General features: G+C 41.4%; 1 protein-coding gene across 18 annotated transcripts in view; it reads right to left on the reverse strand.

Moving 5' to 3' along the window:
• Window positions 1–20316, reverse strand: part of CSPP1 (centrosome and spindle pole associated protein 1) — a 178969-nt gene that overhangs the window by 81893 nt on the left and 76760 nt on the right. For all 18 annotated transcript variants that reach the window (XM_043507755.1, XM_043507756.1, XM_043507760.1 and 15 more), the window contains 5 exons: window positions 15836–16008; window positions 14277–14395; window positions 6131–6209; window positions 5714–5831; window positions 2757–2904 (listed from right to left, as the gene is read on the reverse strand). In XM_043507755.1, the coding sequence (XP_043363690.1) occupies window positions 2757–2904; window positions 5714–5831; window positions 6131–6209; window positions 14277–14395; window positions 15836–16008 (637 nt within the window). The remainder of the gene's footprint in view (window positions 1–2756; window positions 2905–5713; window positions 5832–6130; window positions 6210–14276; window positions 14396–15835; window positions 16009–20316) is intronic.

Raw genomic sequence — 20316 nt, forward strand, 5'->3', positions numbered from 1 at the left:
CTTCAAATGCAAGAAGAATTAGAGTCAAACAGAATATGATTCAACCTAAACCAAACAGCTAGGTCAATATCCTTTTGCACGGAGAAACAAGAATTGCAAGTTGAAATTTCGAGCACAATATAAGTACTAATTCAGATTAAGCATGATAACATGCTCTGAGCCGCGACTATAAATTTTTCCTTTACCATATTGTGCTTTGCATTGGGCATTTCTCAATACTATATATTGAATAGTCCCAAACCCTTGAAATAACAGAGGGAATTGACTTGTATATGAGTGTGAATAGGAGGTTTCCTTATATTAGAAGAACCCACTTTCCCTTCCTGAGGATAATCATTAGACAGTCACTTATTCTGAAGACTCATGAGTGGCATTCAGTGCATCAAGAAGAAAAAACTACAAAACTCCTACCTTTGAGTTTTTACACATTACCAGAACACTAGACATGATGCTAACAGTGCTACTGAGGTTCTTATCTTGGTTAAATGACCAAGCAGTGAAGAAGCATGAAAATACATTGTTGAAATTAGGCTTCTTTGAGGAAAAAGTGCTCGTTACAGTAAAATTTACCCAGAGAAGGCCCACATAAAGCCTTATGGATCACTTAAGTCTGTACAGACAAATGCATCCCTCTTCTCCATGACTGCAGAACCAGCTAGGTAAGAGATTCCTGCACAATAATGCACTGAGGGTAGGAAGGAATGGTGTGTAGGTAGGTCAATAAGAGGGGTGAAAACATCTTCTATGCAGATCTTCCAATCTCTCCTCACAGAGAGGACCATATAAGAGCCCACAAACGCTACTTCATCCATTGAGATAAAGCAACCTCCACGAAGGGGCTCCACAACTGCTCTGCAGTCTTGTGAGAGGAAGACAGGATATTTGGTGCAAATAGTATAGGAGACCTTCTGTATTGGAATGAATTTGACCTTACTGCATTTATTTTGAGGTGGACAGATCTGACTGAGCCTGCTGAAAGACAAACTGTTATTGTTTTTCCTAATGTTTTTTTGTTTTGTTCTGTTTTTTTTTTTGTTTTTTTTTTAATTCAGAAACTACTGTTCAAGAGCTCATGGTAGCTCATGATAGGGAGCCAGGAACTTGAAATTTAATCCCAGACCTACCACTGACTTGTTTTGTGGCCTTGGACAAATTATTTCCCTGTGTTGCAGTTTCCCCGTTTGTCTACCTCCATCTCTTTCTTACAAAGTTACTGTGATGATTAAATAATTGATGAGTACTCAGTACTTTGCAAAACACAAAGAATAAATAAATGCTGAGTATTAGTAGTATCTGACTGTCTTTATATGACAATTTACAAGGCTGTCATAGTGGGCAAGCTCAAATAATATTCCACTTCCCTTTATGGACTCATTCAGATTTGTTCTTAGTCTATTTGTCCTAAGTAGAGAGTCCATGATTAGAAGTTATACTGTTGTAATGTACTGCTCCTATGGAAACGTTTAAAATGAAAGTACATCACACCAATCACACATAAATACTGGGCCTAACATATTGGAAATCTTTTCATCTAGCAATCCTTTCCACTTTATTTTCTGTTGTCTTTTCTTGCCCCTGTAGCCTATACTTATAGGTATTTGCTAGGTAAGCCATGGGTATAAGTTAAGGCAGTAATATAATGAACTTACAAGACCTGTAAGACAATAGTTTAACTAAATAAGACATAAGGCCCAAAAACCTTAGATTAAGCAGCTAACAAGGATACAAGATATCACAAGACAGAACACTGTAATGATTAAACTGCCAACAGGTAATCAGAAGATGCTAGCTTATACCAGCTTGGGCTATTTGAAGTTAGGAACACCAGCAGATGTCTGACCACAAAGTTTATAAATAATGCTAATAAATGCTAATAAAATAATATAATGCCAATAAATGATAATATAAATGCTAATAAATTTGAGGTAAACAGATTACTAATCTGTGGGAGAAGGGCACCCCAACGTTAGTAGGGTGAGGAAATACAAATAAGGAAAAGGGGAGAAACCCCTATGGAATATGCATTAGGTATAGTGGTGTCAGCATAACACATTATAACAAGTCATATCCCAGCCTGTGTGCCTCGTGAAATGTAACTCTTGGGAGATGCCAGGATGGCGACCACTGGTGGTGGTGATTGTGGTGAGGATAACTAACTCTTTTAGTCCTTTTGCAAAGGATAGCGAGAGCATATAGATGCTCAGATGCACATTCTATAGTATCTCTACCTACCTTGCTGGGTTGGAACGTTTGTAACTTTGCTAATTCGGTTAATAAAACTATCGCAAATTCAAAAACTGTGCGTGTTGCAACAGTGCACATCAGGGTTCCCAACTAAACTTTAATTTTAACAACAGTGGGTCTGATCTTGGGACAAGAACTTAGCAAACCTCAGTATTAACGGGGAATTCTTAGGTAATCCGCGTAATTAATACACAAGCAATACCCGCCTTATCTGCTGTCATTTCTTGTTAATCCCAAACAGATGGATAACTTTAGTTCTGCTCTTCTTACTCGGGAAAATAGTTCCATTGAAGCCAATGAAACCATTCCCTTAAATAAAGCGAATGAGATTGGATTCCTAGGATCGCATGCTTCTAAGGGCACTGGCCAAGTGTTCTTCCTTGCCTGTAAAGTGCCATATACACCAATGATGTGATACAAAGAATAACAATGTTTGTCGAAATAAAGTTAATAACTTAAAGAGAACAAAACAACAGATGTCTTAAAGAGAAGACCCACATTTTCAAACATACTTATCAGATTTCCTTTTGTGTCTCTGAGAGGAGCACCACCACCACCTTTTCCCCAAGGATTGTAATTTCTCATTTCAGCTTCTAACTTGGCTTCATATTGTTCCTTTTCCTCCTTCTCTCGTCTGCGTCGTTCTTCTCTTTCTCTTATCTAAAGATAGGATAACACTCAGTCACACAAACTTCTAATACAATAAATATATTTGGAAGTAAAGAACTCATAGAGCAAGCTGAATGCTATTGTTTTCCTTTGTATTCTTGGGTATCCACATCAAATTAGTCATAAAACTTCATAGCCAACTTCTCCAAACCACATACTGGGTACAGCTTTACCAAATACCTTTGCCATAAGGTACACTCACACATATAGATGACAAATAGATCACAGGGACACACCCACTACAAAACTTCCAAATCTAGGACAGCCATTACTCCTGTCTCGTACCAATCACAGATTAAAGGCTCACTATTTTGTGATCCTAAAGGAATAGAAATGGAAACGATGCCATTGAAAATAAGAGATCCCCAATATTCCACTAGGACACAAGCACTTGCTTCTAACCCCTGGAAAGACTTAGTTTATCAGACCTTATAACAGATTCTTTTGGAAACCTAAAAATTATTTTAGATGTTTGAAAAGTTTTCTGGGTACCTCAGAACTTTGTATGAGTGGACTGATGACTATTTAGCAATCTGGTTTTACTAGTGGATAGAAATAAAAATCCCAGTAAAAAGTTACACAACTCTACCATTTGTAAAATAGTGCAGGCATGGGGTAATACGTTTGCTGATGCCTCACTTCTATATCATCTTTGCTTCAGTTCTCTTTCCCTCTACAGACGGCAAGATGAACTTATTAAAATAACCTCCACAAAATTTGTGTAATGTAGATTTTTGAAAGATCAAAAAGACAACTTAAAAACCACAGTTCTGTCCAAACATTTTTACCCATTATGTTTACATATTATATCTAATACTGCTGTAGTTGAAAAATTCAAGAAAAAATATTTTCTCTATTTTTAGTCTTCATTTGACAGTACCAGTCTCACTGTTTCTCCTTTAAATCAGATAAGGGGGTCAGTTTCATTTCTTTGCATGGGTCATTCATACAGCAATGAGGGAGAAAACATTTTTAAATAATATGATCATGTAATTGTGAAACAATAAATATTGCCAAAGAACCCAAGGACAAGTGCAGTATCTGAAACTACTTCAGACCCTTAAAAAACTGATTAGATTCCAGATTGACAGCATCCATTTAATAAGAAAAATCTATTAAGAACACATTTAACAAAGCCAAAATTCCTGCTCCCTTCTGAAAGCAGTTTAATAAAAGGACCTTGTCCCTGACAAGCACAAGCTAGGCATGAGAAGAGCCTTCATAGTCTCGGCTTCCTGACAATACCACAAATAGACTTTTCTGTAGTTCTCTGAACCTTTTTGTCTCTGTTACACTATACAACTCCTCTTTATTTTCCCCTCTTTACCCTTCTCTGCCTTCCACCCTCTCGCTCTCTCCTTCATCCTTTCACAACTCTGCTTCCTTCTCTGCTCCTTTCTTTTCTCCTTTGACCTTTATTTTGCTTATATATTCACATTCATTCCATGTCTCCCCTACTTCCTTCTTTCATGTGCCTCCCCTACCAATCAAGAAAATACTACTACTACTCTAGTTCTTTAAATCCATAACTACTGATGATAATTTTTTTTAACCACCAAGATATGTACAACAAACCCAAGTTACCACAGGCTCTCATTGCTGTAACTGTTATACTCTTTTCCCTCCCCTTGACAGTCATATTCTTACTTAGATTGCAAGCTCTTCAAGATAGTGACAGTATCTTTTTCATTTGTCTTTATCGTACCGGGTTCTTGCAGTAACTGAATAAGAATAATAATACTGTGCATCTTTTGGCCACAATCTGTCACCTCAGAGATGGCTGCATTTCAGTGCTGCAGTTGGTACACAATCTGTGAAAGACTTTGGGATTTGGGATGAAAGGACCTAAACAATTGTTGTGTCTGTTTGCTTCCATACCTTTTTCACACAGACCATCAAAAAGGGAGATTTTTCCTTCCTCCCCCATTTCCTCTTTAATTTCTTCGTTACTTAAAAGTGAAACTGTTGTATTTTTTTCAATTAGAAGAACTTATACTACAATCCCTCTCCACAAGTTTTTGACCGTTAGAAGTATGTCATAAACTAGAGATGGTAGAAGCAGCAAACTTCTTTAGTGAAAAGAAAAGGAGTACTTGTGGCACCTTAGAGACTAACAAATTTATTTGAGCATAAGCTTTCGTGAGTTACAGCTCACTTCAAGCTCACGAAAGCTTATGCTCAAATAAATTTGTTAGTCTCTAAGGTGCCACAAGTACTCCTTTTCTTTTTGCAAATACAGACTAACACGGCTGCTACTGTGAAATCTGTTCTTTGGTGAAGTCTGACTGATCTAGAATACCCATTAGACTTAGTGGAGAAAGAAAATAAGAACATAACTTTTTGTTGTAGTGTTGGTATGAAGACATATTTGACTACACTGCTGTTACACTGGCTTTTTAATAGTATACCAACAGTATAACCACCACATTTCTGGGCACATTTATATTTGGTCTCCTCTTTGCCATTGTACCTGAAAGTTTGCAATGAAGTATTTAAGCATGGTTATGGTCAGGAAAATTATTATATGGAAGTGGAAAAAGCTACCTGTTCCAGCTTGTATTCAGAGTCATATCTGTTCAATTTTACTAGCATAGTTTTACCAAGCCCACAGAACCCACATATCCAAGGAAGAGTAGGCTGAATTCTATTTCACAAAATACATTATCAACTGAACTATAAGCTAAGCTACAATTGCAAAACATTAATTATCAATGACAATGGATGAACAAGAATGAACACAGTTTTACTTTTAGATTTCAATTTGCATAGCTAGCAGGTAAGAAAACAAACTTTTTAATACCTGCTGTTGCAATTCTTCTTGATAAGATAAAATTGACTCTTTAAAGGGCTTTGGTTTTTCTTCAGGAAATATTCCCAGACCTCTGGGTCTACCTGTGTTTCTCTGTCCAATGTTACTTCTGAATTTAAAAAAAAAACAAAAACAAACAGATACAAAGAAAATTAATAATTTAATGCAAAAAAAAAGTTCCTGCTTGAAACACAAAAGCGAAACTTGAGAATTTTTTCTTTTTTCACAGTCTATCAATCTGTTATTTTCAGTATCCATTTATGAATTCATATACTAAATTACAGTTCAGAAACTCATGACCAGAAGTTTGAAGAATTTATTTTAATACTCTTGCTTCAAAGATGTATCCCTGTTAGCAAATACACCAAAAGGCTAAAACAATACTAAAAGAACACAGCTAATACTTACACAGCCTGATCTGCTGGTACTTTCCCTGGAAGATCCTCAATATTAGGTGCAGGATGCATTCCCATCATTCCTGCGCCATCTAAACAGTAAAAGACAGTCATTTCAATCTAGCATGGACATGGACACATTTCCGTTATCTAGATGAAAATTTAATTTACTGCCCAAAAACTAAATGCACAATTAAGGTTGAGCACCCTTTCCAGAAAGTCAAATCTTTAGAACCTAATACTTAAACTTCTGAAAACCATGAAATCCAGAGTTCCCATCCTGTCCTGACCTGTAATTTTAACTGTGTTCCCTAGAGCTGGCAAAAGTCACTGGGGATGTACTGTAAGTATGTTTCAGCCAGGTCAGCCCTATAAGCAGCAAATATGAGGAATAAGTAAATGTGCCATTTTATATTGTGTGTTGTCCCACAACACTGAATTCCCTCATTTGTCTGCACGCACTCCAACTGTCCCTCATGATGTTGGAGACAGCTGTGTTGACTGGTGCAACGATTACCTGCAGCAATTTGCCAGAGCCCATACTGCGATACAAGAGGTGCATCTGTACTGAAAGGGACCACGGACCCCTTGTTTCTGTGCTGTTACAGAGCTGGACAAGAAGAGGAGCATAATAGTCTATTTTGGGAGGGGATCTGTAGCAGCCTAGAAGCATATGCTTCAGGGAAGAGATAAGTCTAGGCAACATTCCAGAGGGAGTCCTCAGGACAAGGAAACTAGGGTGGTTTGTGCAAAGCAGAATTGGTCAAGTATAGGCCAGATATAGCCAATTGTTGTTCATTAAGCCTGCCCTAAATACAAGGTTTGCCTTAGTAAGGATATGGTCTGACAGTTTCTCCTACTATCCTCCAGTGCTGTCTCTCTTCAGCAGTTCATATCACCTGCAAGGATAGAGAACTGTGATGTCTGTAGGAGGAGGTTGAAAGAAGGTATAGGAAAGGCTGTGGTGTAGGGCTAATGTGCATCTTAACCCTTTGTTAAGAGATTTAAGCATACAGTATATGCATTCAGCATTCTAGAAGGGTACCAGGCACTGCACTAAAATTTATGGAAAGTGAATTTCCATTGTTTTTTTGAAGAAAAATGGTTACTCACCTTCTTGTAACTGTTGTTCTTCGAGATGTGCTGTTCATGTCCATTCCAATTAGGCGCACACACGCCGCGTGCAGGACAGCCAGAAGATTTTTCCACCAGCGGTATCCGTAGGGTCGGCCTGGGCGCACCCTGGAGTCACGCCCTCATGGCACTCAATATAGTGCCCTGCCGACCCAACCCACCTTCATTTCCTTCTTGACAGCTACTCTGACAGCAGGTCAGGAGGGCGAGTATTGGAATGGGCATGAACACCACACGTTGAAGAACAGTTGTAAGATGGTGAGTAACTGTTTTTTCTTCTTCGAGTGCTTGTTCATGTCAATTCCAATCAGGTGACTCAAAAGCCTAAGTTATGGAGGTGGGGTCAGAGCTGTCCACTGACTGGAGTACTACTCTACCAGAGGCCGCATCGTCTCTGGCGTGCTAGGTAATCGCATAATGCACAGTGAAAGTATGTATGGAGGACCACGTTGCCGCTCTGCATATTTCCTGGGTTGGAACCTGCACCAGGAACGCTGATGAAGAAGCCTGTGCCCTGGTGGAGTACGCAGCGAGCTGAGGGGCAGGCACCTCTGCCAGTTTGTAACACTCTCGGATGCAGGACATGATCCACGACAAAATTCGTTGAGAAGAGACTGGAAGACCCTTCATCCTGTCTGCCACAGCCATGAAAAGTTGCAGAGACTTTCGGAATGGCCTTGTTCTCTCAATGTAAGAGGCAACTGCTCTGCAGACATCCAACAAGTGAAGCCTCTGCTCCCTGCCCTTGAATGGGGCTTAGGATAGAACACTGGGAGGAAGATGTCCTGGTTCATGTGGAAACGGGAGACAAACTTTGGGAGGAAAGCCAGGTGGGGCCTGAGCTAAACCTTTTCCTTATGGAACACAATGTAAGGAGGCTCTGATGTTAGGGCCTTGAGCCCAGACACCCTCCTGGCTGAGGTTATCGCTACCAGAAACGTCACCTTGTACGAGAGCTAGAGCAGGGAGCATGTAGCTAGCGGTTCAAAAGCTGGTCCCACGAGTCTGGAAAGGACCAGGTTGAAGGACCGGCTGTCGAACTTGCGGCAATAGCCTGTCGAGACCTTTGCGGAAACAGCTGACCATAGGGTTGGCAAAGACCGACCGGCCCTCTGCACCTGGATGGAAGGCAGAGATGGCAGCCAAGTGAACCCTTATTGATGACACGGACAGTCCCTGCTGCTTGAGATGGAGAAGGTAGTCCAATATGAGTGGAACAGAAGCGAGCATCAGGGACAAATGATGCTGTGCCGACCAGATTGAGAATCTCTTCCACTTGGCAAGGTAGGTAGCCCTGGTGGAGGGTTTCCTACTGCCAAGAAGGACTTGTCTAACCTGGTCTGAGTAGGAACACTCCACTGCATACAGCCACAGAGCTTCCGTGCCAAGAGGTCCAAAGACTCGAGGTTCGGGTGCTGGAGACAGCTGTGATCCTGAGTTATCAAGTCTGGGAAGAACAGCAAAGTTACTGGGGCTTCCAAGGACATGTCCAGGAGCAATATGCACCAGTGTTGGTGGGACCAGGCTGGGGCTATCAATATTACCACCGCCCGATCCCCCTGTATCTTGAGGAGCACCTTGTGAACGAGAGGGGTAGGCAGGAACACGTATAGGAGACGGCCTCCCCAGGGAACGAGGAACGCATCTGTTATGGAGCCCAGGCTGTGATTCAGGAAGGAGCAGAACTGCTGACACTTCCTGTTGTGCCATGTGGCAAAGAGGTCTACCTGGGGAAAGCCCCGCTGCCGGAAAATGGAGTTCACAACGTCCAGGTGTAGGGACCACTTGTGGCCGTGGAGCGACCTGCTGAGATAGTCTGCTAACTCGTTCCGAACCCAGGGGAGGTACGATGCTTGCAGGTGTATTGACTGCTCCACACAAAAGTCCCACAGCACAAGGGCTTTCTGGCACAGGGGAGAGGAGCGTGCACTCCCGTTTGTTGATACAGAACATCGCCGTGATGTTGTCTGTCATCACTGATACACATCTCCCACTTAGGTGGGGTGGAAAAGTCTGACACGCCAGGCATACCGCTCTCAGCTCTCTGACATTGATGTGGAGAGCGAGCTCCGCCTGAGTCCAGATGCCTTGTGTCCTGAGGTCTCCAAGGTGCGCCCTCCCAGTCCAAGTCCGATGCATCCATAACCAACAAAAGAGTTGGTTGGGGGCTGAAGAAAGGGACCTCTGTTCACACTAGCTGTGGATCGAGCCACCACAGAAGGGAGTCGAGGACAGGGCAAAGCAAAGTCACAACCCTGTCCAAACTGTCCCTGACCAACCGACACTCTGAGGCAAGCCATGACTGGAGTGGCCGGAGTCTGAGCCTGGCATATTGCACCACATAGATACAAGTGGCCATGTGTCCCAGGAGCTTGAGGAAATTCCTTGCTGTGGTGGTGGGGAAATGCCTGAGACTCCGAATGATGTCATCTAGAGCCCAGAACCTCGATTCCGATAGGTATGCCCGGGCCTGCGTCAAGTCCAGCACTGCCCCTATGAACTCTATCCTCTGAACGGGGGACAGAGCTGACTTTCCCACGTTCAGAAGGCCCAGTTTGTCGACCATTGCTATGATGAATTTGACTTGCGCCTCCACTTGAGCCCTGGAGTGGCTAGTTGAGGTACGAGAACACCCATACCTGGCACCTGCGCAGAAACGCAGCCACAACTGCCATGCATTTGATAAATACTCAAGGCGCCACTGACAGGCCAAACGGAAGGACTGTGAACTGGAAGTGGTTGTTGTGCACCACAAACTGAGGTATCAGTGCCGAGATTGTCGACATCAGTGCAGCTGCCGGATGGGTCCCCTGCGGCAGTGCAGAGGACGTGTGTGGCGGCCCAAAGGATGCAGAGGCCACTGATGCTGGTCTGGGACCCTAGCTCTGGTGATAGGCCCAGGATGTCCAGAAGGGCCACTGAGGAGCCTGCCACTGTCCCGGCCACTGTACTGGGTAGGGCTGTCAGTCACGGTGGGAGCGAGATCTTCTGCTCCTACTGGAGTGCGATGACTCCGCTTCAGACTCCGAGGTCTCCGACTGTGAAGACCACAGAGGAGCGGAGCCACTCGGTACCAGCAAGTGATGCCAACTGGGCGATGGGAGCAGCTCCCCTACACAGACCACCAGTGCCGGGGATCGGCGCACAGGGGATGATACCCTCATCGCTGCCATCATCGCCAGCTTGCACACAGAGTGGATTGGGCCAGGAACCAGTGCAGCAACCTCTCCCGCCTTGGAGGGGAGGGTGGCGCTGTCAGTGCCAGAAGGTCCGATGCTGCCTCGAACGCTTCTGGTATTGAGGGAAGCTGTAGGTCCTTGTAGCAGCGGTCTGGCAAGCGTGCAGGTCCGGACTCAACTGGACCCCTCCTGAGGCAGGAGTGACGAAGGCCCCACCATTTGAACACTTGATGGGGGGGTTGCTGGCCACCTGGTCTTTAGACCTGGTTGGGGAGTGCCCTCTATCGGTCTCTCTTTTATGAGGCACCGGGGAGTGAGACTGATGCCTGGGACCTGTGCGTGGAGCTGTGGCGGCGTTGAGGGTCCTTAGAGGAGTCCGTTCTCGGCACTGGCTCACGAGTCAACAGTGCTGGAGCGCTGTGCACCAAGGAGGCGGTGCTTGGGGTCTGACTGAGGCTGAAGTGCTGCCTCCATAAGCAGAACTCAGAGGTGCTGTTCTCTGTCCTTGAGGGTCCGGGGGCGAAATCCCCTACACATTTTACAACAGTCCCTAAGGTGACCCTCCCCCAGACACTTCAAGCACGAAGTGTGCAAGTCACTTCTCGTCATAAACCTGCTGCAGTCGGAGCACGGCTTAAAGCCTGGGTCCGAGGCATACCCCAGAGCTGGGGAAATGTGGGATGAGGGGAATCCTCAAAGGAAACTTATGAGAGAAAACTATCTATACTAACTAAACTACTACTGAATCGAACTATATAAACACAATACTGCAAAGCATGCGCTTGCCAAGGCAAGAGCAACAGGGAGTTCCAGCTAGCCGTCACAGGCAATAAGAAGGAACTGAAGGGGATTTGGGTTGGCAGGGCACTATATTGAGCACCATGAGGGCATGACTCCAGGGGGTGCCCAAGCTTACCCTACAGATACAGCTAGGGGAAAAATCTTCCAGCTGTTATGGCGTGTGCACAGCTAATTGGAATGGACATGAACAAGCACTCGAAGAAGTGGTGGTATTAGTGAGCAGGAAGTGAATGGAGAACAGCTGGGGTTGTGGGAGTGCACAAGGTTTTCTTGAAAAACCCTCACCAACACTCAGGTATCAGCTCTGCCCTCCTTCTGGCCCCTCCATGCTCCTACTATGGCTGAAGGGCCCATGAAGAGGAAGGGATGTGAGAAGCACATCTACCATCTGGAGGCAACAAGGGGGAGTGGTGCCAAACCCCAGTTTCCATAGTCCACTTTGGGGGTTAGTGAAGGAGAAAAGGGCTCTGTACAAATCTCTGCAGCCTAGGAGAATTGCAGAGGTGTGAAGTGGGTTCATTCATCTCAATGGGGTGTTCTCAGGTGAATCAGTACTCCCCATGGATGAATACAAACTGACATAATAGGTCTGAGAGTTATGAATTGACACAATTCATCTCAATAAAGCGTTCTCCTCTCCTGTTTCCCAAAGTCTATACATATCCCTGTTGTGTTATACAAGTATTTGAGATAATTTCACTGTGGACTTTAGAGAATTTGAAAATTAAGAGTATATAATCTAGGGGATCTATATAGGGAACCCATTGATCAAATAACCCAAACTTTGCAACACAAATTGTACCCCAGCCCATATGATGGCATATCAGTTTTCAAGACCATCTCCCTATAGATTTTAAAGCATTCTGATTATGAAAATCAGTAATTTAGTGAGGCCGGATCTGTATTTGAGGAATCCTCTGACCAAATGACCCCAACTTGCACCATTAATTCTACCCTGGCCTTAATGTGGCCCAGCAATATTGTGGTGGGACAATAGCAACAGGATTTCCATTTTAATAGGAATGAAAAGGGTATACAGAAATTCTGCCTTTTGGATTAGTGGTCATTTTTAAATGTCTACTGTCATTTGGGAACTGCTTGATTTTACGATGGCAATTTATGGGGCAAAATATCATTTCACATTTGATATGACTATTGTTTATGTGACTAAGGTTTTCCAGTGTCTGATATTGCCTTTGAACCCCAATTTCACAGAAACTTCAGCACTCTGAGGTAGATTGGATTCATTATTATAGAAAATTTTTTTCTTTTTTTTTTCCATGATAGTTATGGTTTAGTAACTTATTTCATAAGTTACTGTTTTGATTCACAAAAATATCCTGGTGCCACATTAGTCAATGCTAACCTTATGACAGTCCTTAGAATAGGCTCTCTATTATTGCTGCCTGTCCTGATGCTTAAAAACCCCTTTGATCATGCTGATTCTGATGAGAATCCCAGCTATTTGCTTTTCTTTGTTCACATCTGTCCCATTGTTCAAGAAATGGGTGAGGAGGCATGCAGCATGATTACGTTACTCTAATGCTGCTGCTTACTAGATTCTTCCATCTTCCCTCTACTTAAGTAATGTTTACACTAGAGACTTTACAGCGGCACAACTGTACCAATACAACTGCGCTGCTATAAGTTGTCCCGTGTTGCTGCTCTATGCCAACTGGAGAGTGCTCTCCCATCGTCAAAATTAAACCACTCCCAACAAGTGGCAGTAGCTATGTCGGTGGCTGATGCTCTCCTGATGATCTAGCGCTGTCTACCCCAGTGCTTCTGTTGGTGTAACTTATGTTGGTTGGGGTGTATTTTTGCACACCCATGACCGACAAAAGTTTTACCGCTAAAAGTGCTAGTGTAGACATAGCTTAAATTAAAGCTATTATCCCTGGCAATAGTTCTAAAATAAAATCTGAGTATTTAGACTTTGAAATACTGGCTCTTAAACCAAAAGCTTTGCTCTCAAGAACATTTTCCAGAAGGAGCACTTGCAGAAAGTAGTCAGAGAGCAATTAATGTGCATAACACACATTTTCAGAAAGCTGCCACATTCAGGACTTGAACTCGCAGTACATGGGTACTGCTGAAGTTCTATGGGCACACAATGTCAGCTTGAGTCACCCACTTACTCTGACCTCAGGTTGCCTGCAAACGCTCTGGTATGCAACAAACCCCATCCTGCTGCATTTGCACCAATGACTTCCTTTGGCTTATTAACTTCACTCAAACTTCCTCAAAGGTGTCGGGCAATTTTGTACAATAGCTAAAATCAATCCCAAGCAGGTGATGATAGATTGAGAAGGATCAGAGCCAGAGTTTGTAACCCAGGTGTGTAACAGTTATAAGAACTATAAAATTATGAATTTTTTTTTAAGGGGGCAGTATCTTGGAAGCCTCTTGCTCACACAACTCAAATTTGGGCCACTAACACCACTTCCATCTCCATGAGGCACAGCTGTTTTTAAGCCAATCCAATTATCCATGTGAATTTTAGAGCACTTAGATAAATGGCTGTCAAACAGAAAGCTAGTCTTAAACTTAACTATAGCTATTGGCCCACTTTAATGTCAACATAATGTAAAGAAACTGTGCTTACAATTTTTTAAAATAAAAAGAATCTGTGGCCTCAAACATAACTGGATTTCTTGCGGAAAAGTTTTCATAAAGAAAATTCTACCATAAAGCAATGGCTCAGTATTTATCACTATCTTAAAAATACTTCAAAACCATGAGCAGTTATATTTCACAGTGAGAAGAGATTTTCAGCGAAAGTCAATGGACGTGTGCTCCTAAATCCCTCCAGCACTTCTGAAAGTCAACCCCCACAGTTGATACAAATTGATTTTTAAATCCACTAGTAAATATATTTGTGTTATAGGATATTTTCCTTCATTTTATCTATTTTATTTAGCTACCACGACAATTTGTTCTACTTCAAACTGGTATTTCTGCCTTTGTTTCTTCTTCCATTCAGGAAATAACTTTTTGCTTCTATTTTGGTTCATTGGTTAGATGTTTGCCAAGCAGTCAACTTACAGTATGCAAGATTAGGATCCAAAGGATTTCTAGCCCCATAGAAATAGTATGCATCATCATAGGGAGTTCTGTAGTTGTCTGTCAAAGTTGGGGGTGGAGGTGGAGGCAGAGGTGCAATCCTATATCAAAAGAAAGGAACAAGGCCTTTTTTTATATTTTATTCGGCTACTAAACCAGAAAGCAGGACAAAAACAAAATCAGATAAGTCCTGTATGGGAAAGTTCTAGAATTAACTCAGTTAAGACTTCTCACTGAAGACTTGGTTGTGCCTTGTAAGCACACCCTGAAGAGCACTAATCAAGCAGAACCTGCACAAGACACATCCACATGCACAAGGGCTGCAATCCTACTTGGCACTTACACAGGCCAGGTGTGGGTAGTCGGAAGGTTCTTTGTACCCTCCCTATATTGCTCAACCATTTAAGGTCCATGCATCATCTGGTCCTCAATTAGGACAGTTTATTCCACAATCTCCAAATGAAACATAAGACTGAGTCCTCGTTTCTTAAATTTGAGATTTAAATCCTTTATGTCTCGTGTTCTAACAGGGAAACAGTAATATATACTTTTCACATTTAAAACATAGAGCCTCAATTGTGAAACTGTACTGCCTTGATTTTTATATCACACACTCATCTCACTTAAATGCCCCACAACATGCAAATGCCTAGATAGATGTAATAAATCTACAATTCATGACTGAGTAACTCCATAAAAACATTCACTAAGAAAGTGTTATGATTTTCACCAATACAGCCTCCCAAAATTTCTCAATCAATAAGCATGTCCAAAAGAAAACAAAAATGTACACCTGAAAAAGATTAAGGCCATGTCTATACTACAAAATTATGTTGGCCTACCTTATGTCAGCTTACAACCAGAGATATTAAATTGCTTGTGCACACACACTTGGCTCCTTGTATCGGTGGAATGCATCCTTACCAGGAGTGCTTGTACTGATTGTATTGAAAGTGTGGGGCACAGTGGGACAGCTCCTGAAGGCCACTAAGCATCAACTAAGCAATGCAGTGTCTACACTGACACAGCATTGACCTAATTACATCGACAATGACTCTACGTCGTTCAGGGAGATGGCATTACTATATCGGTGTAGAGATGGACTTATGTCAGCAAGAGCCAAATTTAAGTGAAGAAACTTCCACAGCTAGGTTGACGGAAGGCAGCTTACGTCGATCTAATCGTGCAGTGCAGACGAGCCCTCAGTCAGAGAGACAGACATAGAAAGAGAGCGCGCGCACAAACAAGCACGTGTGTGTGTGTATATATATATATATATTAATAAAATGAGGTCTAGAGAAATAAACACATTCATTAAAAGTTTATTATTTTATCTAGATAATTTTTTTCACTAACTTAAAAAATAAAAATTTGAAAATATTTGCTTTCACTCTTAGCTAGTTATTAGAAGTGAAAGGAAAAGCACCACAATGGTCTGGTTTGCAGTCGTTCTGAAAGGTAATAATCCGTGTAACCGCAGAATTCCTATCTAACCAACTTATCAAACATATAGTCACAAAATAAACATTATAGACAAACACCTGGGAGCCACTATTTCACCAAGGGTGTTGGATAATCCTCTGTGAAAGTCTTCATTCACTGGTGAAATAGTAGGTGCAGGTACAGGAGTTTGGAAAGCTACTCTGGGCCTTTCAGGTGGTGCCTTCTCTTCAGAAGCTCTCTCTGTCAAACCAAACTGCTTCAGTCTGTTAGGCTAAAGATAAAAAATATGGTTAATTTATTATGTCCATAGCCATAGATATTTTGAACCTCAATTGTGTACAGTGCCAAACCCTCCTGTACCCCTCAACTGTCACATTTCTAATAGTTATAAGCAAATGTACATATCTTTTTAAATGATTTTTAAGTAAACGAATGAAAATTTTCAAGATAGATAAAAATACACGTAAATCTACATTTACACGCTTTCGTAGTGTCTCTAAAACCAAGCTTTTGTGGATTTTCTAGGAAATAAATGATTGCAATGTCCAGAATACAAATATTTTCAGTGGTCTATACTAGTATCTAAAACTGCCAGATTTCTACATTGACGGCATTTTCATTCCTGTTATGGTTAGGTAAATTCTTGAAAGAATGCTTCGAAGAAAAATATTAGCTCTGTAACAGTTCAATTTGCAAAAGAAATAAATATTGAGACTTAACAATAAACATTTCAGAACACTAGCAATTAAAGAGAAAGGAACAGGAGATATTCTTTGTTATATTTTTATTAGATTTTCAAATCAACAAAGTAGTTACAGCAATTTTTTTTTCAAAATATAGGGTGTCTGTTATATATCTAATTTAAAAAAAAATGTTTGATAATTGGTAGCCTCAGAAGAAAAATGAAGGTAACATGCAAATGCAAAAAGCATGCAAGCTAGTTTCAAAACTATCCTAATACACTCAAATGACATTTCCCTACCAGCTGCTATGCACTTTAGAAATATTTTCATATTTTTTTAAATGACCTAATTAGTAGAAAGTAAAGATTATTCAATATTTCAAAAGAAAAATTGAATTTATTTAACAATTTTGCTGGTCATTAACACCAAGGTGCTTCACTAAATGTGCATTTATGGATCAACCTGTTCCAGCAGCTGTTGAATACTACATAACCAACTGTATATTATATAACCAACTTGGTATACAAGTATTTGAGATAGCAGCCATAGATTAGATGTTTACCTCCTCATAACTTAGCTGCAAGACGGTATATACAATGACATTAGTATTCTCATCTATTTATGAACAGAACTGGAGAATTCAGATGTAAAAAAATGTATTAAATTTTTAAAACCTGTTAGAATTTAACATTTAAGCTCATCATATTTAACTTTAAAATTACAAGAGGTTTTTATCAAACAGATTATTTCATTTATATATCTTTTAGTTTTAAATTAATTACAAAGCATTCTACACTCTTTTCTTCAACAGTTTTTTTACCTTTTGGTATCCTCATCAGTGGCATATCTGAACAGCCATTCACACAAACATGTTTGTTGAGAGTTGTTCCCTATGTGTTCCCAGAGCCCCATACCAAAGTTATCAGGTCCAGATTTTAACACAGCAGCATCTTTTATTTTACTCAAGACATGTCTATGACACAGTATGTCTGTTAGCCATTCTATCCCTACAGACAATTTATAAATTTACTTTTTAAACCAACAGTGCATTGGGCCACGTCTACACTACAGATGCTACAGCAACACATAGTGTAGACACTTCCTATATCAACAGAAAAGGTTTTCCATCAACAAAGGTAAGCTGCCACCCTAGTAGTTAGGTCAGCTTAACTACAGTGCTCAGGAGTGTGAATTTTTCATGCCCTTGAGCAAGGTGGCAAGGTCAATCTAAATTCTAAGTGTAGGCCAGGGCCTGCTATTATAGGCATATTACACACACACACTCTACTTAACTAGCAAACATTGAACTTCTCTCTGAGAGCCAATTTAAACCTAGTAATATTCAATGGCATGGATTGCTACTTAATGAGATAATAATTCTACTTAATTGGAATGCCCTCAGTTGAATTAGTGATGTTCAGGTCACTGTGTGTGTCTCAGACTCATGCTGGTTGTGTCAGTTTGCTCTTACAACAAATGTTGTTCAGTCCCTCTTTAATTGTGAAACATGCAAAGAGTATGAAGTGCTTCACTACTGCAAGACTCCTGGCTGCGAGCTTCCTGTTTCCACACCAACTATATTCAAAGTCAAAAAACTACATTAGCATAGAGTTAAGGTTGCTTGATAGTATGTTGTCCCCTTGCAACACACTGAGCTGAGCAAAACTCAAACTTCTGAAAACCAGGAAATGCAGAGTTAAGTTTGCGCATGCAACCTTTGTCGTCTTTCATCAATGCCCCAATTAACATACATACATTTACTCTAAAAGAAAAGGAGTACTTGTGGCACCTTAGAGACTAACAAATTTATTAGAGCATAAGCTTTCGTGAGCTACAGCTCACTTCATCGGATGCATCCAATGAATGCATCCGATGAAGTGAGCTGTAGCTCACGAAAGCTTATGCTCTAATAAATTTGTTAGTCTCTAAGGTGCCACAAGTACTCCTTTTCTTTTTGCGAATACAGACTAACACGGCTGCTACTCTGAAACCTGTGATACATTTACTCTGCAATCCTACAGTTGCAGAAATGTACAAGCGCTTCACCTCCTTTTACAATCCATTCACTCTCACCCACAGGATTCCACCAAACACTGTTAAAGGACAAAAAGAAAAAAAAAAAAAAAAAAAAAAGAGTTGCCCATCCACCATCCCTCTGGTCCCCTGGAGCCAGCAGTAGCAAACGGGAATTATTTGCAAACACTCCAGTTGCAGTCAACAGTAAGTATAAGGGAATTGTAAAAGGCTGCAAACAGATTAAGTTGTCCACATGGTATTCTTTCTGGGGAGTAGGTTAAGTGTGAGAGTGTATGCCAGGATTTGGAACCTCCATGAATCTTATTAATGCCAAGGTCCAGTGTGAGTATCTGCTACGTGCATATCAAAGCATCGATCAGAGAGGGTACAGCCAAGAGCAACCTTCCTTCCCCCCCCTCTCTGCTGGCACAGAGGTGATTCTTTTACCTTTTCTTTAATTAAAATTCTTCTTCTAAGAACTTGATTCATTTGTCATTGTTCTTAAGATCCAAGGGTTTGGGTCTGTGTTCACCGATGCAAATTGCAGGACATCATGCAGATGGAATCCTGTGCGTGAGAGTGAATGGGTTGTCAAGAGAGGTGAAGAGCTTGTACTTTTCAGCAACTTTGGGGTTGGCAGCATAAACGTGTGTATTAACAGGGGGTACTGTGGCATTGCTGAGAGAGGACCAAGTTAAGGTTGCATGGACAACTTTAACTCTGCGTTTCCTGGTTTTCAGAAGTTTGAGTTTTGCCAACTAAGTGTTCTGCAAGGGGACAACATGCCACCAAGCAACCTTAATTTTACATTAACACATTTTTTTGCCATTGAATTTCTTAGTAGTTGTTTTTTTAAATAGGAAAAGGTATGTTGTTAGTAAGTTAGTCATCATTTAGGCAGTTGTATGCATGATGTCCTGCATTTGCATCCCAAGCCAAATCAGTGTGTGGTCAGCAACCCCCACATCATGCTGTACTCCTCTGTCAAGGTTCCTTCCCCACTCTGAACTCTAGGGTACAAATGTGGGGACCTGCATGAAAGACCCCCTAAGCTTATTCTTACCATCTTAGATTAAAAACTTCCCCAAGGTACAAACTTTGCCTTGTCCTTGAACCCTATGCTGCCACTATCAAGCGTGTTAAACAAAGAACAGAGAAAGAGCCCACTTGGAGACGTCTTCCCCCAAAATATTCCCTCAAGCCCTACACCCACTTTCCAGAGGAAGGCTTGATAAAAATCCTCACCAATTTGTACCGGTGAACACAGACCCCAAACCCTTGAATCTTAAGAACAACGACAAATGAATCAGGTTTTTAAAAGAAGAATTTTAATTAAAGAAAAGTTAAAAGAATCACCTCTGTAAAATCAGAATGGTAAATACCTTACAGGGTAATCAGATTCAAAAGAGAGAATTCCTCTAGGCAAAACTTTAAATTACAAAAAGACACAAAAACAGGAATATACATTCCATTCAGCACAGGTTATTTTACACACCATTAAACAAAAGGAAATCTAACGCATTTCTAGCTAGATTACTTACTAACTAACAGAAGTTCTGCGACTGCATTCCTGATCTGTTCCTGGCAAAAGCATCACACAGACAGACAGATCTTTTGTTTCCCCCACTCCAGCTTTGAAAGTATCTTGTCTCCTCATTGGTCATTTTGGTCAGGAGCCAGCGAGATTATCTTAGCTTCTTAACCTTTACAGGTGAAAGGGTTTTGCCTCTGGTCAGGAGGGATTTTATAGCACTGTATACAGAAAAGTGGTTACCCTTCCCTTTATTTTTGACATCATCGCTCTCCCGCAATCTTCTTCAATCTTGTGATTCAGGAAGCATCCAGAATGCCAGTGCTGACAACCCCATCAGTGCACATAT

This window comes from Dermochelys coriacea, chromosome 2 (genome assembly GCF_009764565.3).
Source record: "Dermochelys coriacea isolate rDerCor1 chromosome 2, rDerCor1.pri.v4, whole genome shotgun sequence".
In the NCBI taxonomy this organism is placed as follows: domain Eukaryota; kingdom Metazoa; phylum Chordata; order Testudines; family Dermochelyidae; genus Dermochelys; species Dermochelys coriacea.